The 18,623-nt window shown below is 40.4% G+C and overlaps 1 protein-coding gene and 1 long non-coding RNA gene across 2 annotated transcripts in view; both read left to right on the forward strand.

Moving 5' to 3' along the window:
- LOC122212130 overlaps positions 1-9,781 on the forward strand; it is an 18,423-nt gene extending 8,642 nt beyond the window's left edge. The window contains exons 3-4 of the long non-coding RNA XR_006199013.1: positions 806-809; positions 9,770-9,781. This is a non-coding gene — a long non-coding RNA (uncharacterized LOC122212130). The remainder of the gene's footprint in view (positions 1-805; positions 810-9,769) is intronic.
- A 590-nt stretch (positions 9,782-10,371) lies between these two features.
- The window catches only part of GATAD2B (GATA zinc finger domain containing 2B), a 47,612-nt gene continuing 39,360 nt past the window's right edge, over positions 10,372-18,623 (forward strand). Inside the window, 1 exon segment of the mRNA XM_042925814.1 lies at positions 10,372-13,631. Within this exon segment, the coding sequence (XP_042781748.1) occupies positions 13,579-13,631 (53 nt within the window). The 5' untranslated portion in view covers positions 10,372-13,578.

Genomic DNA, 18,623 nt, shown 5'->3' on the forward strand with positions numbered 1-18,623 from the left:
CATATCATTGTTCATAGTGGTCGCTTACGATCCTTTGTATTTCTGTGGTGTCATCTGTAACTTCTCTTTCATTTCTGATTTTATTTATTTTGGCCCTCTCTTTTTCTTAATGAGTCAGCCTGGAGGTTTATCAGTTTCATTTATCTTTTCAAAGAAGCAGAATTTTATTGTTCAAATAGGTATGAACATTTGGGACTTGCCTGAAAAGAACTTGACCCTGCAAAGATACAGGGAAGGTACAGATAGGAGAGAATGAAAATACTTAGCAATCAAATATTAAGAAATGAGATGTTCTCAGACCTGGTCACTGAGTACCAGTAGATGAGAATAATAAGTTAGGGATTCAAGACTCTCCTAGTTAGGTATCTTGTGGGCCCTTGTTAGAAAGTTGCTTTGTTTTTTGGAAGAAAAGAATTATAATTTTGTAGGTGTCAAGTCCTAATTTAATGTTCTAGATGATTTTCAGGTTTCTGTTTCCTAGGGGTAGGCAGAAGAATTCCCTAGTGCTGATGGGAAAATAAACCACCCTTATAGAAAAGAATTTGGGGTTTAGAAACATGTTGTGCCACATGAGAGATGAAATACTCGATGTAATTTACTTCCTGTATTTCTTTATGGTGATTAAGTCATTGAGACTAGAGTTTGACAGTAGTTTTTTGTGCCTGTTTGCAGTATGAGTCAGTAGAGGTTTTTGTGACCTCTGCAGCAATCTTGCTTCCTGTGAACCCAGGAGTGGACTTGTTAAGGAACACTACTCTGAGAAAACCAGTGCTTCCTAATTCAGATGCTGCCTCAGGACAGGGAGTCTTGTTCCCCTTTCCTCCTCTTCCTGTGTAAGACTCACTCTGTGTTCTGCTTGATAAGGTAGTGTCCTTAGCTTTTATTTGGCTGTAACTAAAATTTTAATAGATACATTGTCCCAGTTAGGGGTAGACTTCAGTATCAGTTAGTCAGTCCCTATTTTATAATCCCCAAGTAATTGAAGACTGACCCCCCCCCCCCTTAAGCAGAAATTATTCTGTTTTAGCAATGAGTACAAGTCACCTGTTTCTAGAAACTAAAATCAATATATTATTTTGGATGTCATTCCCAATTTGTGTATTAGGCATTTGGGAAAGCAAAATGTTTTGGTTTTTTTTTAACTAATTTTTTTTTTAATGTTTGTTTATTTTTGAGAGACAGAGAAAGAACAAGAGAAAGCGGGGGGGTGGGGGGAGGGGGGGGTACAGATTCTGAAGCAGGCTCCAGGCTCCCAGCTGTCAGCACAGAGCCAGACACGGGGCTCCAACCCATGAGCAGCGAGATCATGACCTGAGCCGAAGTCAGCCACCCAACCGACTGAGCCACCCCAGGAGGCACCCCGCAGAATGGTTTTTGGTTTTGGGGTTTTTGTTTGTTTTTGTTTTTTTAGTACTGCTTGATTGTATTGTATACTATTTCTAAATAATCTGGAAATGAACTCCCATCTCCTAAGAATTAACTTCTTTTGACTAAGCTTTTCTGGATTTAACTTAAAAAGTGAATCTTATTGATCATATGAATGGGGTTTTGGCTGTTCTGTAATCTGATTTGTTGTTGTAATAGTAATTTTGAAATATCATGAGCTGATTTATCCAAATAGACTATACCCACTGAAAACAGAACTGTAGAGAGTTTGCAGGAGAGGACTGACAGCTAGATAAACTGTGGCTCATTTTTCTTGGCCACCAATAAATAGCTTATCCATTTTATACAGAATTTTAAGGTTGGCTTTTTAAAAAATAAATTTTATTTTCAACCTTAACAGTGCTTCTGATTTTGATCCTCTTGTTCCGAGTCCAAGGTCATAGGTTAAAATTGGCACAAAAAAGTTATCAGGTTATTTATAAAATTTGTGAAGAGCAAAGATGGTGACTGTATGGCTTTTGCCAATTTGTTCCTATTATTGGTGAGGTTTTTTTTTTTTTTTTTTTTTGGAGTTTTAGCCAAACGTTTAATTCTACTGGAGGTGTTTTGGTTTTTTTTGTTTTTTTTTTTTTATGCGTTTGATTGTACAAAGTTCATATTTCTTTTGTATGAGTACCTTCAGGCTTTTAGTTGTAATTAATTTGAAGTCTTATTTCCTGAATTCAGGTACATAATCATTTCTTTCTGTATCATGGTTACCCTTTATGAACTGGCCTTCCCAGTCATTTATCAGATGTCTTTTGTACGTATCTAGGTTATATGGACTTACTGTGTACTTTATTTTTTTTTTTAATTTTTTTTTCTTAATGTTTTTATTTATTTTTGAGACAGAGAGAGACAGAGCATGAGCAGGGAAGGGGCAGAGAGAGAGGGAGACACAGAATCGGAAGCAGGCTCCAGGCTCTGAGCCATCAGCACAGAGCCCGATGCAGGGCTCAAGCTCACAGACTGTGAGATCATGACCTGAGCCGAAGTCGGACGCTCAACCGACTGAGCCACCCAGGCGCCCCCTTACTGTGTACTTTAAAAAGAAGTCCTGGATCAAATCTTCTTGTGAGTGGAAATCCTACATGGCTTGTTGGGACGAATACTGGGTATTATATGTAAGTGATGAATCCCTAAATTCTACTTCTGAAATCATTATTACACTATTTAACCAACTTGGATGTAAATTTAAAAAAGAAAGAAAGAAATCATACATGCCTGTCAAAGAACATGTATATTTTACCTCAGTTGTATTTGGCTAATATTTTCTTTAACCTAGTGGCTTAGAGTAGAGATCAATGAGGCAAGCAGAGTGAATTGGGCTCTTGAGTTTTGGCCAGGAAATGCTCAAGCCATCGTGGTGTAATGGAATGAGTACGGGCTTTGGAGCCAGCATCTACTATTGTTAGCTGAGTGAATGACTTCATTCAAATTTCTTAATTTCACCAAGTTAATTTCCATATCTGTAAAATAGGAAAAGGACCCTATCTTCTTGCTTTGTTGTATGGATTAAATAAATATTTAGTGCATTAAATTTAATGCATTAAAATTCTCAGTGAATGTTAGATCTTTTCTTTTTCTTCAGAGCATTACAATTTGGATTACAGTTACCAAGAAGTATTTTAAAATTTACAATTTTCAGCTCACACAATAAGCAGCTTGGTTTGGGGTGATTATGATTTGGCTGAAAAAAAGCAGGGGTGTTGGCTGCCACATAGTTCTTAATTTTCCAGGATCTGAAGAAAAATACCTGTTGATGTGTGAGCATCTCTGGTACCTCTAGACTACTAATCAATTTAGTATACAGAGGAGATACTGTGGTGAACATAGTGTACTGCTTTAGCCTGTGTCAAGTTGGAGAATTAAACTGCGTGCTAACAGTAATCACTACCAACTGCTTAGTTGTATCTAAGCCTTTCATACTGTCTCAAAGACTGGTAAAAATTGCCCAGTGTTTACAATGCAGTTAAGTGTATTCAGTGGACTTAAATGAGCATGATGTCTGAACGAAAGTTGAAAAAATACAGTCTCCCCTGCCACGATTAAACATAGAACCTAGTGAGCTTCAGTTTGAAATTCATAGTTTGTCTCTTGTGGAAATGTATTGAATAAGTGGAAAATGGACTATTTTCTTGGCCCCATTTATCACAGACATGATGATTTCCCTTATCTCCTAAAATAGTACAATACCTAGATCTGGAGACCTCTGATGGGCTTCTGTTAAGTACGACTTACTGTGACTGAGATATTACAACATCATCCACTTGAAGCTTAGCTTGGCAGAGTGTAGGGTTTTCCTGTGTAGTTTGTAAATTATTGAATGCCTTTTGCCAGTGGCCAGTACTGCCTATTTCAGATTTAGCTCAGTATTTGTTTTCTGAAAACAGAAATTAATATTAGATTGCTCAGGAAAACTTCTTTTACAGACTGAAATCTTTGGGTAGGGCATAGATTATTTTTCTCTGTGTTCTCTAGACTCTAGAAGCTTTAGCATTTGGAAACATGAGGGTTTTGTGAGAGATTCTGAAGGAAGTCCGTACAATTATGATTTGAGTTTCAGAAGCCCAAATGAGGCAGGCATTTGGGGTGGTTTATTGATAGGAGAGGTCGATTGAAAAATAAGGACACCCCCTCCCCCTTGTTACTCCTTGTTCCTGTTTATAAAGAACTTATTTCCTTAAACAAAGATCCTAGCGTAAGGGTCCTCCAACCGGCACATGTCTAAAGCAATTACTACCGTTCCCCTTCTCTTTGGTTTGCTTGGATTTCTTCCCCACCACTTTCTGACCTTTTATGAGTACGTTTGAGAGATGAAAACTCCTTATAAAGTGATTGGAGACAGTCTCTCTAAAACAGAAAAAGGAAAATTAGGAGGAAGTTTCAGACATGTCTAGAGTCTTGATCAGTCTATAGAAGGACATAGGTGGTGTGGTAAATGGTTTATGGTGGGTGGGACGTTGGCTGGAGTCTGAGGAGGAAGAGTTCTAGGCTGGGACACAGGAAAAGGAGACAGTATTGCAGCCTCACTATGGCTAGGCCTAAACCATTACACATTGTTCAGTTGTGGTAAAATATACATAACAAGGACCTAACCCATTTTTATGGAGTGTACACGTACTGTCATGACTACTTTGCTCGGAAACCGTGCTGTGATTTGTGCTAGATGTGGGTTCAGCTGCCCCAAGTGGTGTGAGTGGTGTGAATCTGCGTCTACCTACCTGTGGGACAGCTCCAGGAACAGATCTCCAAGGAACACGTCTACTATCTTACCGATGTCTGTTCTTTAGCACTAGCAGTCGGGTTTATTTGTAATTTGGAACATGTTTTGTCATTGATGCTGTGATTTCCTGTCCTGGATGTTGGCTCTGGAAGCTAAACAGTTAAAGCATCATGATTTCAGAGGAAACTAGCTCTCATGAATGAAGGCAAAGTTTGGCACTAGGCCAGAATGATGGGGGGCAGTTAGGGTGGGGAGACTAACTGACTTTTGTACCACAAATGACATTTAAAAAAATTAAGAGATAATTCCATGTCCTGAGGTTATAAACCGGCTTCAACTGGTTTCCACCCCCCCTTCTGCCCCCGCTAGGCATCATGGGTAAAAGTAAGCATCCCCCTGTTTCTTTTGTTTAATGTAACAGTACGCCATGTGATTGGCAGGGCAGTGCCCGCTTGGAGACCGGGTTTATGCAGGTCTCTCAAGGGGGCTGGCACGTATGGGGTCGTCCCTGTGCTATAGAAAAAGCCTTTCTTACGATAGAAAAGAGAAAGGGAGCCTCTCCCCACCTCCTCCCCCCAAAGCCCCCACAAAAACAAAAACCTAAACCCATCTTTTATTCCTTCTTTTCCTCCTTTTTCTGTCCTCCCTCCCCCCATCCCCTTCTTGTCTCCAGCTTTCCTGGCAGCTAGAGGAGGGAGCAGAAAAATGTATACCTGTAAGTACTTTTAACTGTCCTTGCTCCCCCCTCCCTTTTTTCTTTATCTAAAAGCAGAAACTCAGAATTGCTCTGAGTTCTTCACAGCCTTTTCCTGACTGTGTGTAGAAGGTGATATGCTGAGGTTTCTAATGGGATTGAAATAATAAATACTGTTGCTTTTTACAATTTGTTGTGGAGTAATTGTTTCTCATACAGAGCTCCTTTCGGTTTGGATCCTCAGTCGTCCTGCTTCATCCTTTTGCTGTAATGGTCTCTGGCTTCTAGTTTTCTTTGAGCTGAAGCTATAAGAAGGATATTATGCTAAGGTTTCCTTTTTCTTTCTTTTTGAAAAAAATTTCTTTTGTCTGTAGCAGTGATGGTTCTACTCCCCCTTACCCTCACTTACCCCCCCTCCCTTTTCCATGTCAGCTTCAACCCTGCTCTGTGAATGGAGTCAGCCAGCTGACTGAGTGCTGGCATCACGCCAGCGGCTGCAAAGCAGTGAGAATGTGCGCGCGCTCGCGTGTGTAAGTGTGTACAGAACACAAAGGGAGAGGCCTGCAGCCTAGGAAATCACAGGCTATTATATAAGGAAGTCTGCGTCATCTCTGCTTACTTGGGCCGATGGACAAGGAAAAGGGGACGGTTTAGAGCAAGAAAAATACCCGTTTGATACACACACACACACACACACACACACACACACACATTTTTTTTCCTTGCTGTCTTTAAATAAAATTAGATTTTTTTGTTGTGGCAAAATGAGAGGGAGCTTCTCTGTCCGAGTGACAGTGACTGTGTTCCTAGTGGGAGCTAGTAACTCTTCTGGGAGGTGAAGCAGTCTGTTCCGCATCTGTTTTCCTGCCTCCATTTAGAGGTGTGCCTGCTCAAGGAAGAAGGGTCCCTAAAAGAGAGATGCTGCCTGGATTTAACAGCTGTAATTTGTTAAGATACCCCCCCCCCCAAAAAAAAAAAAAATGTTTCTAATCATTCCATATTGCCGAGGGTCCAGGAGTGGATGGCCATGGGGGTGCTCTTAGGAGACACAAAAAGCCATATAATAGAGCAAATAATATCGGCTAACTACTCCTTTGAGCGACCCCCCCCATTTCCTCTTTTATTTCTTGTTATTGTTCTATTTAGTGTATTATAAAAATGCAGTGTTCTCTCCTGCCATGTGCTGCGGAGTTAGAGTTATACAAAAGGAAAGTGAGGTAGCACATGGAAAGAAGGAAAAAAATCTAAGCTTCCAGACTTTGCAAGTGTTGCAGTTTAGAGATTCACTTGGAATGATTGTATGTTTCATTGGTTATTAGGAGCTCAGCATTCATTTAGAAATTGTATTTCAATTTACCACCAATTTACCCTGGTGTCTTTTTTCTCAGTTTCTCTTTATGTGCTTCCTGGCTGTGATACATACATGAAGCGGCTCTTGTGTTAGGTGGAGTGTGAAATAAAGTGTATTAATGAATAAAAGAGGGACATGCTGTTACAGTTGTTTTATGTGAGTTTATTTTTATTTCTTATCTGACCATTCAGAATAATGGTGCTGATATGCAATAATCAAGTAGGGAGAGTTTGGAATGGGAGGAAGCTTTTGAAGTACTTTATCCTATAATAAGGTTTGTCAGGTTGCAGTCTAGAGGAAGCTCCTTAATTCAGTCTTTTTGTTATAGCCTATGAATTTGTACTCTTGCCACATTTTTACATCCAACAATCTTTGAGTATATGTATATTTTTCCCTTTGGCACATGAATTTTGGTGCAAGTGTTAAGAGGTGCACTCTGATCTGTGTCTCCCTCTCTCTCCTCCCCCACACTCTTTGTGGGGAGTAATAATAATAATAATACATTATAATACAATATAATTGTATATATAATACAATATTATATTTATTTATATATTGTATTTATATAATACAATAAAAATAATAATACATTAAACAAAAATTAAAAAACAAAAAAAGGGGGGTGTCTGGGTGGCCCAGTCGATTAAGTGTCTGACTTCGGCTCAGGTCATGATCTCACAGCTTATGAGTTCAAGCCCCGCGTTGGGCTCTGTGCTGACAGCTCAGAGCCTGGAGCCTGCTTCGGATTCTGTGTCTCCCTCTCTTTCTGGCCCTACCCTGCTCACACTCTGTCTCTCTCTCTCTTTCTCAAAATCAAAATAATAAACATTTAAAAACACAAAAAGAGGTGCATATGAGGTTATACTTTTTTGTATCTATTTTTTTTTTTTTTAATTTTTTTTTTTTTAACGTTTATTTATTTTTGAGACAGAGAGAGACAGAGCATGAACGGGGGAGGGGCAGAGAGAGAGGGAGACACAGAATCGGAAGCAGGCTCCAGGCTCCGAGCCATCAGCCCAGAGCCCGACGTGGGGCTCGAACTCACGGACCGCGAGATCGTGACCTGAGCTGAAGTCGGATGCTTAACCGACTGAGCCACCCAGGCGCCCCTGTATCTATTTTTTAATGTTTATTTTTTGAGAGAGAGAACACAAGCAGGGGAAGGGCAGTGAGCAAGACAGAGACAGAGGATCCAAAGCAGTCTCCACACTGAGAGCAGAGAGCCCGATGTGGGGCTCAACCGGGAGATCATTGACCTGAGTCGAAGTCGGATGCGGATGTTTAACAGACTGAGCCACCCAGGTGCCCTGAGGTTATACTTTCTTTAAGGGTTGCTGGGTAGGATTTACCAGAGCAGCTGGCCTGAGCTCATTTCCTAGGCTGCCCCCAGTTATATTCCCCCCAGATAGCTGGGGCCACTCTTCTTCTTTTCCTTTATAAATGAGTTAAGGGAGATTGTTTCCCAGTCGGTTGAATCCTGGGAGACAAAACAGTATCAGACCAGCCTAGCTCAAACCTCGAGACCAAAGATTCAGAGTTGTGAAATTCCCTGGTTCTTAGAAATAATAGTTACCTTTTTAAGTTGATGCTATTTTTAAATTCTATTTGGTAATGTTTTTTTCCATGGGGAATAGCCATTTTACATGTGTGTATGTGTGGTGGTATGTTTACCTCTTACATTGGTTTATATTAAATATAAAGAGAACTGAAGATGTAAAGTTTATTTCACCCCTTACCATCATCTCTAATTTAAGATTCTGTCTGTATTGTGATGCTTGCTTATTGGACCAATAGGTTTTAAAAAAGATCTTTGCAGCCTTTTATTTCTAACTTTTTTCCTGGTGCCTGGAAGCAGATTAGTAGGGATAATCTTACGATTAGGTAGTTATAATCAGTGAGGCATAAGTTAATACATTCTATTAATGGACAGACTTTGTGTTTCTTCTCATAGGCCCTAGTTATTGTTTAGGAGTGGATGAAGAGTCGTTTTGAAGGATGCGTGGAATCTGTCCTTTGAGCATCTCTGTCTCTATCACTTGTTTTAAATGATGTCTGGCAGAATTTTCTTTATATGTCAGAACTTTTGTACTGATTTATTATAATATGTGCTAGCATAACTATTATTATTTTATTCTGACTTATTATAAGAGGGTGGGGGGGAGGATTGCTTACCTCCTATTCATTGGGCTTTTAGGCAACACACCCTAACTTGTCATATTTAAGCATAGAGGTCTTTATGATCCTTGGTGTACAATAACTGAACACTGTCACCTAAAGCTCATCACCTAAGTTCTTGCATTCAGTGAAGTTTAATGTGGTAGTTAATGTGGTGACGCAGTTAATGTGGTAAACTCAGTGAAACAGAAGAAACACTGTAAGAGCAAGTAAATAGCAACCGTCTTTGCATTCTTATTCAGAATAACTGTCTTACCAGTTTGGATCAAAAAACCAAAAATGGCAATATAGATAGATACTACGTAATATGATGATTAAGAATATGGACCTTAGCTGAGTCAGTTGAGCATCCGACTTCAGCTCAGGTCATGGTCTTGCATAGTGGGTTTGAACCCTGCATCGGGCTCTGTGCTAACAAAGAGCTCAGACACTGGAGCCTGCTTCAGATACTGTGTCTCCCTCTCTCTCTCTCCCCCTCCCCTGCTCATGCTCTCTCTCTCTCTGTCTCTCAAAAATAAATGTTAAAAAGGAAAAAAAAAATGGCCATTGAAGTAAGAGAGACCTTTGTGTTTGAATTAGGCTTAACTATTTACAGACTGTGAGACCTTGGAAAGTTACGTAGTTTATCTGTTTTCTATAAAAGGATAATTATTAAAATTTAAAACTCTGCTATAAAGGGCTTAAATGTGATAAGGTATTATAAAGCACTTTAGAGCTTAGCCAATAAGAGCTCAGTGAATTAAGTTAACAACTGTTACTGATATTCTGTCTGTTGGGTTTACTGCTGTTTTCAGTGCTCTTACTAGTTTCTTTTAGCCAGTCTGTGGCTACCTCTATTTTTTATTTTCGTGATGTATTTTGATTAAGAGTGGGTTTATTGACCTACACGTTGGACGAGTTTAGATCAGAAGTCAGCAAACTACTGATTGTTTTTGTAAATAAAGTTTTATTGGAACACAGCCACACATATTTCCTTACAACAATGGAATTGAATAGATGGCCCACAAAGTCTGTAAAATATTTACTATCTGGGGTGCCTGAGGGGCTCAGTGGGTTAAGTGTCCAACTTCGACTCAGGTCCTGATCTCTTGGTTCATGAGTTTGAGCCACATGTCAAGCTCCGTGCTGACAACTCAGAGCCTGGAGTCTGTTTTGGATTCTGTGTCTCCCTCTCTCTCTCTGCCCCTCCCCCTTGCGCGCTCTCTCTGTCTCTCTCTCTCAAAAATAAATAAACATTAAAAAATTTTTTTTAAAGTGTAGCCTGGGTGGCTCAGTTGATTAAGCATCCGACTTCAGCTCAGGTCATGATCTCATGGGTTGAGTACGAGCCCCAGGTGGGAATCTGTGCTGACAGCTTGGAGCGTGGAGCCTGCTTCCAATTCTGTGTCTCCCTCTTTCTCTCCACCCCTCCCCCACTCATGCTCTTTATCTGTCTCTCATAAGTAAACATTAAAAAAGAATTTTAATAAATAAATTAAATATTTATTATCTGGCCCTTGACAGAAGAAGCTTGCAGACCCATGGTCTAGGTCTAGATCACTTTTCCTAGAAAAGTGAGCCAGGAAGGAAGTTCTAGAAATCCAAAGGGAGGTAATTAAAATTGACTAAACTTAAATGAACTAGAAGGAGTGGGTTTTTGGTATGGGATTTTGTAGCCTGGCAGATAGCAGGAGGAAGATACGTTGACATAGCTGATACGAATTAAGGTAAAGGAAAGTAACGTTTGGAGTTGGTTAGGTAATAATATTGGGGCATTTCATATGGTGGTATTAAAGAGGAGTACAAACAAGAAGGGTTTGCCACCAAGTAGTTTGCATTGAACCTGGAAGATAGGGGCGCCGGGCTGGCTCAGTTGGTGGAGCATGCAGCTCTTGATCTTGGGGTTGTGAGTTTGAGCCCCACGTTGGGCATAGAGCTTCCATTTTAAAAAATCTGGAAAAGACATGAATTGGTAGGTTTCTTTGTTAAACATGTGGATTAGTTGTCAGAGTGTGGTCTGTGGATTCCTTGGGATTCCTGAGAGCGTTTCGGAGAGTCTTGAGATCAAAACTGTTTTATAGTAATACAAAGGCTTTTTTTGTTTGTTTGTTTGATTTTGCCTTTTTCACTGTGTTGACATTTGCACTGATGATCCAGAAGTAATGGTCAGTAAAACTGCTGGTGCCTTTGCATGAATCAGAGCAGTGGCACTAAACTATACTAATATTCATTGTATTCTTCACTGCTGTACAGTTCAAACTTGCAGTTTAAAAAAAAAGATGCAGTTTCACTTGAAAAATATTTTGATGGAGTGGAAATAAATTTTACTTTATCTTGACCTTTCAGAACATGGCTTTTGAATATTTTGTGTGATAAAGTGGGAAATGCTCATGAAGCACTTTTGCTGTGTACTGAACTACAGTGGTCTCAAGGAAAAGGACAGTCGAGTTGCAGGCTAACTAGCTGCTTTCTTCATAGAACCGTTCCTACTTGATGAAAGAATAATCAACACACTGTGGTCTGTAGACTTGGGTATCTGACAGACATTCTTGAAAACTTACAAGAACAACTTGATTATATTTGTGCCCGGTGATAAAAGTAGAATAAAAATTAAACCAGAGTTGGACAGCTCAGAACTTACTTTTATGATGAGATTAGTGGTGACATTACCCAGTATGATTCGTGTTTATATTGTATAATGAAATATGTCAGCACTTGAGATGTGCATGACTTAGTGGACCAGAATTTTCCAAATGACAAATGCATGATGTAACAAAATCACGTGTGGGTAAAAGATCTATTCAAAGTGTGAGATAAGATGGACCAATGGATTTTAATGTTACAGTGTGAAAAGTTCATTGATAAGGTTTCAGATTTCAAATTGCAACTAACCCTTGGAAACTGTTTTGTTAATTGAGGTAAAAGTCACATAACATAGAATTAACCATTTTAACTTGTATGATTCAGTGGCATTTAACACAGTTGCAGTGTTGGGCCACTACCACCTAAATCAAATCCCACAACAGTTTCATCACCCCAAAAGGAAACCTGTACCCACTAAGCCATCACTACCCATTTCTCCTTCCCTCAGCATCTGGCAAGCACTAATGTGCTTCCTATCTTGATGGAGTATCTGTTCTGGATATTTTACACCCATGGAATCCTAGGACATGTGACCTTTCGTGTCTGGTTCCTTTCACGTAGCATGTTCTTGAGGTTCATTCATGTTGTAGTGTTTATCAGTACTTTATTCCTTTTCACATCTGAGTAACATTCCACTTTAGGGATATACCACATTTGGCTTGTCCGTGCATGAGTTGATGGACATTTCAGTTTTTTCCACCTTTTTGGCTACTGTAAATATTACTGCTATACACATTTTTCTGTACGTTTTTGACTGAATCCCTGTTTTCAGTTCTTTTGGATATTTACCTATAAATGGAGTTGCTGAGTCATGTGATAATTCTAACTTTTTGAAGAACCACCAAGCCATTTTCCAAAGCAACTGTACCATTTTATGTTCCTACCAGCAATGTACAGTTCTAGGATTCCAGTTTCTCCACATCCTCAACACTTACTATTTCCTGCCCTTTTTATCACAGCCATCTTAATGGGTGTGAGTTGGTACCTCATTGTGGTCTCAATTTGCATTTCTCTAATGACTAATGATCTTTGCATGTGCTTATTAGCCATTAATATATCTTCTTGTTGAAGTCCTTTGTCTGCATCTGTCGAGCTTTGAGTATATCAAAGACGAAGGAATCCACAGTTCTGATCATTTGAAAAGATTGCTAGAATACCCTTCTCTGGTATCAGTATGAACTCATAAGTTTTAATTTATACACCTGTTTATGTACACGTGTGCACATACAGAGATAGAAATAGATGTGTGCGTGCTGGTGCGTGTACACGGATTTCCTTTTTCTGAGAGGACTTGGAAGCAGTTACGCCACCATAGCAATGAGCACGCATGACACCAGGTCTTGTTTTCTAAATGCTATTGTCTGGGGGAAGAAACTCGAGTTCCTTGGAGAAGTGACTTAGGGCAAAGGAAAAACGTCCTTTGGACCTGAAACATGACGTGGCTACCAGGAGAGAATGAAATGCTAAAACAAACAAACAAACAAAGTGGTGTACCAACTTGAAGGAGCTTTCAACACCGGATCTGGGACAATTTGAAGAACAAAATAAGTAATGATAGTAACAGATTATAACCCATGGGATAAAATAAATATCCCTAAGCCCACGGTGCTGCAAATAAATATTTGAATAAATAAATACGAGACAGCCATGTATTACAGTAAAATTCAAATTAATATAGAAGGAATGATGGAAACATTAGGCAGATACTAATAATGGTTACAGGCAAGAATTGTCTGTGAATGCTAAAGTTAGTCGGTGGAAGTTGGATGCAAAATGAGATTTTGCGTAGCCTCAGAGTATCTCTACATAGTAACGTTCAGTGGAGAAACCCGTCAGACCCCACCTCCCTCAAGTGATTACAGTTAACATCATCATAATGCAACACGTTGACATCATGTGCTTGCTGAGAGGGTACACTGAGAAGGGTACAGTATTGCTTTTGTGCTATTTTTGTCAAAAATACGTAACTTCAATCTAATGAGAAGACATCACATTAACCCAAATTTGGGGACATTTGACAAAAGGGCTGGCTGCAAAAGTGTGAATGTGAAGAAAGAATAAAAACTGTCCCAGTTAGGAGGAGAGATGTTGGAGATCCACAAGAGCAGTGTGGGGCTGCAGACTGAATGTGGAAGCAGGTATGGGAACCCAGCTGTCTGGGGTTAATGAAGCCAGACATTAATGAGATTTGCAAAAAATGTGAAATAGTGCCACTCTTCTCACTGTACTGTTCTCTTTTTTGAGAAAATAGTTGTTGTTTTTTCTTATAAAGGATATGTCACTCATGTTAACTTGGAATGTGGGCTTTTTTTTTTTTTTAATGAACTAACATTTTTAAAATTCTGTTTTAATTTCTGATATAGTGACTGTTGATAGCTCTAGCCACAAGCAAAATCTCTTTGGAGCCACTGATTTTTTTTTTTTTTTTTTTTTTTTACATTTATTTATTTTTGAGAGACAGAGACAGAGCACAAGTGGGGGAGGGGCAGAGAGAGAGGGGGAGACACAGAACCCGAAGCAGGCTCTGGGCTTCGAGCTGTCAGCACAGAGCCCGATGCGGGACTCGAACCCACAAACTGCAAGATCATGACCTGAGCTCAACTGGCTGAGCCACCCAGGCGCCCCTGGAGCCACTGATTTTTAAAAGTGTCTTCTTAAAGGGATCCTGAGACCAAAAAGTTTTGTGAGCCAGGAGAGTGTGCATGATAACTGCAACAAAGACCCCCCCAAATACGATGGCTCAAACAAGATACAAAGTATCTCTTTCGTGTACTTGCCTGATGTCCATGGTTCTTGTTGCTGTATTGCTTCATGTGGTAGCTCAGGAATCGAGTTTCTCTGACATGAACTTTTCTGCTGATGCCCAGGACAGCGGTTCGCATGCTTTAGTGTACGTAGTCACCAGGAGGGCTTGTTAAAACACTACTGCTAGTCCCCATCCCCAACAGTTCTCTTTTTTCTTTGTAATGTTTTTTTGGGGGGAGGCGGGGGGAGAGCGAGCACGCGTGCGCCTGCGAGTGAGCGGGGAAGGGGCAGAGAGAAAGAGGGAGGGAGAATCCTAAGCAGGCTCTGCCCTGACAATGCAGAGCCTTATGTGGGGCTCGATCCCACAAACTGTGAGAACACGACCTGAGCCAAAATCGAGTTATACGCTTAACCAACTGAGCCACCCAGACCTCCCTTTTTGGGGGATTTTTAACTTACCTGACAGTAGGTGACGTAGCAGTGAATAATGTAGACCAGTCTTTCACTCCACAGACTTTAAAATTCAGTGGAGGGAGAAAACCGACAATAAGCAAATGCAAAAACAAAATAAAAACAGAAAGCAGAAACAAAACCAAACCAAACCACGTAGTGGAGTGCGCCTGGCTCCTCCTTAGTTGGAGGAGCATGTGATTCTTGATTTCAGGGTTGTGAGTTTGAGCTCCGTGTTGAGTAGAGATTACTTAAAAATAAAATCTTTAAAAAAAACCGAGTTTGGGTGCCGTTTGTAGTTTTAAATAGTCGGATCCATGCTGTTCTACCTAAGAAGAGCTAAGACAGTTTCTAATTCAATGTCATATATGTATGTAATTTTTGCTGCTTTAATTTGGAGAAGTGAGTCTTGCCTCAGCAGGAAGTTGATAAAAGGGAATTGTACTTTTCTTTGAACCCCAGCTCCTTTCTTTAAGCTTGATGCTTTTGCAGCAGCTTTAGGAATATTTGCAGTAATCTGCCAGCATCTCTGTAGTTGTGTCAGATTGTTTTCTCTGATTGGCCAGATTTATTTCCAGTTTGCCAGATATCGTTAGTATAATGAGCACTTTAGAGTCAGGTATGCTGTGTTTCTATCCTGTTGGGAGAGTAGGGTGGTCTCTTTTGATTCTGTGTTATCTAAGTCTCCTCTTAATGGAAAATTGTTAATAGAGATCCACATCGATGCGCTTGGTCACACCTTTACTATTCCACCAGTTCCTGGATCCTAGAGATTGCTACCACTGGAACTGTGTGGAAGCAGTCTCTGAAGTGCTCCAATGAGGGGCGCCCAGGTAGCTCAGTTGGTTGAGCATCCGACTCTTGATTTCGGCTCAGGTAATGATCCCGAGGTCATGGGATCAAGCCCCATGTCGGGCTCTGCACTGAGCATCGAGCCTGCTTGAGATTCTCTCTCTCCCTCTGCCCCTCTCTTCCCCTCCTGTGCACAGATCTCACTCTCTCAATAAACAAAGAAACAAAATGATCCAATGAAATGGTACATTTGGAGATAATTTCACTCTTTGTAGCATCTAAGATGAAACCTGTTGTGTAGCCATTTTGTTATCCCTTAGGGGCTCTTACCCCCATCTGAGGAATCGGTTTCAGAGTTTGGTTTATATGTGTGTAAATTCCTTTTGGGAGCTGAAATAGGTTACGTTCTGGGAAAGTGCAGAGTTAATTGCCGGGAGTGATTGGCAGTAGGAGGCATTAGGTAGCTGGGAAGGAACTCAGCTTTCTGGTTTGCATCTGGGTGGCTTGGGTAGCTTGAAGATGTGCAGGACAAGACCATTGCTTGGCAGGGCCTGCAAGTGCAGTGTGCTTCCGGTTTGGTGGCAGATAAATGGCTGTTCGTTCTGCTGCACGGCTGCAGGGAGAAGGCACAAGCCCCCAGTCTCTGAGGCACTGGTGAGAGAGAGAGAATTTGCACCTATGAGTGTGTCTGTCCCTTTGAAGTACGCGGATTGTCGTTGGGAGACTTGAGTAGGCCTGCTCTTTGTGGGATAACTAGGTAGCTAGGCTGCTGCTTTCAGCATTCTCCCTTCTCCGCTATGACTAATTTAGTAGATAGAGCTGTAAATATTCTTGAAGGATATCTGGAGAAAATTTTGTGAGGCCAGAATCTTGGGAGATTTTCCAGTGGCGTGTAGGTCACTGTTTCCCTGTCACCACCACCTCCCAGCTCTTGTTTCCTCAAAATGTAGAAATGTGGTTACTCTCACCATGAATTCAAATGCCTCTGGCTTTTATTAGTCTGTTTATGAATGTGTGGGTGTGGTAAACACATGCTTCATGTGTGTGCTGCTGTTTGCATGTATCATACCTATGCAAGATAATAATTGAATAAAAGTCTTCAGTGATGGAACGGAACATTACAGGCGACCGCCATCAGTGAAATGAAGCGGGCACCCCTTGCCATCCCTGGTGTGGTAGAAGGGGCATGTCCTGGGCACTGAAATTAGATCTAGGTTTTAACCGTGACTCTCCTGTCGTGTGTGACCTTGGGCATGTTTATTTAGTCTTTCTGAGTCTCCGTTACCTCATTCATAGGATGTGTGGGGGAAATATGGACTGTACTGAGAATTAAGTGAAAAACTGTTGCTGTGGTTCTTAATCCACAGTTTTGGTATTAGCCATCACTCAACTGTTGTTCTCCTATTTTGCCTTCCTCTTTGCCCCCAAACACACCTTGCTACTTTTCTTCCTATTGAAATACACTTTCCCCCAACTGTTTTCAGATTTGTGTGATGAATGGTTTATCTGGGAAGAGGCTCTCCCGAACATGTGTGTACAGAATATACTTAGGAGATCTTCTGAGCAGGGTGAAAAATCTCAACCATTCAAAACTCTTCTTTCCTTCCACCCATTGTGGGTGGGGTTTTATCCACCCTGGGATGAAACATGAAAAATACTTGTTTTTGTTTCTCCCTTCAAGTGTTATCCCAGTAGTATTCCTCCAGAAACGCTATATTTGTTCTATTTTGCACAAAGAAAAATGGAGTTTTCTAGATGAGTTCTGGAGGAGATTGGAAAAATGTGGCTTGCTTAGCAATTTACAACCTAAATTGCTTACTTGCCTGTTTCTTTTGTGAAAGTTTAGGCCAATCATTCTTAAACTGTAAAGTGCCTAATAATCAGCAAGAAAAACAAAATGCAGATCCTTTGCTTAGGAAATTCCAGTTTATTACTTTGAAATGGGCCTGTGAAGAGGCATTTTATTTTTTAGTTTTTAATCTCTTTTTTAAGTTTTTATGTATTTTGAGAGAGCAAGAGAGTCACAAGCCTGGGAAAGGCAGAGAGAAAGAGAAAGAATCCCTAGCAGGTTCCACGCCATTAGCACAGAGCCCAGTGCCGGGGCTCGATCTCATGAACTGTGAGATCATGACCTGAGCCGAAATCCAGAGTCAGATGCCTGACCAGCTGAGTCACCCAGGTGCCCTGCGATGATGCATTTTAAATAAATATCTGTAGTAATTCTGGTCCAGGTAGTCTAAAACAACACTTAGAGAAACACCGATTTAAAGTAAAAGAAAAATGACAAAACTAAATGTCTCAGGTGCCATCCACGGATCACACCTTGGTCTGCGTGGTCTTCTATAGAGATACTTCTCCAAACCTTCTCTAGGGGAGGACCAGTTTTTTGTTTTGTTTTATAATACAGCATGGGCCGATACGGTGAAATGAATTACTAGAAAAGGAAGATTAAAAAAGATATACAGGAATACAGACCCAATATTTTTTATTGTTAGATTCAGCAGGCAAAAACATTACTCTGTGAAGTTAAAAGAAAAGTTTCTACATGCTTACTCTCAGCTTATGCTTATCTTGTTGCAGAGTGATAACTAACAGTTCACTGGCCAGCATCAGTCCGTGGGCTACGCTTCGGATAGTGTTGTTCTTCAGAGATGAAAAGGATTTTGTGTTGAAACTGGCAAGCTGGAAACAGCTGGTCTCTCCTGCAGTTCCCAGGAAGGCTGATTTTTTCATCTATAAAATTGAGACAGTTTTACTACTTTGCCTATCTTATAGGAATGTTAGGAGGGCCGTATAAAATATAATGTGTGTAAAAGTACACTGCAGACTTAAAAAACTAATGTAAGTTATATTAATCATCACAAACATTTATTGAACATATTATTTAGCAGGGAGTTTGTCGGCAACGAGGGATGTAGGGAGATATGGCAAGGGGCTTACTATTCATTTTATGTATTTGCCACATAAGGTTGGCAATATGCTGATTAAATTCCAGATTCATAAAATTTCCTAGACTTGAGCAGTCTTGCTCTGAACTCCAGGAGCATTCTATTTTTAAAATACGCAACTTTGTGATATTATTTTTTGTAATAGTTCTGAAATAAGAATTTTGAGGGGCACCGTGGTGGCTTAGTCAGTTAAGC

This window comes from Panthera leo, chromosome F3 (assembly GCF_018350215.1).
Source record: "Panthera leo isolate Ple1 chromosome F3, P.leo_Ple1_pat1.1, whole genome shotgun sequence".
NCBI lineage: Eukaryota > Metazoa > Chordata > Mammalia > Carnivora > Felidae > Panthera > Panthera leo.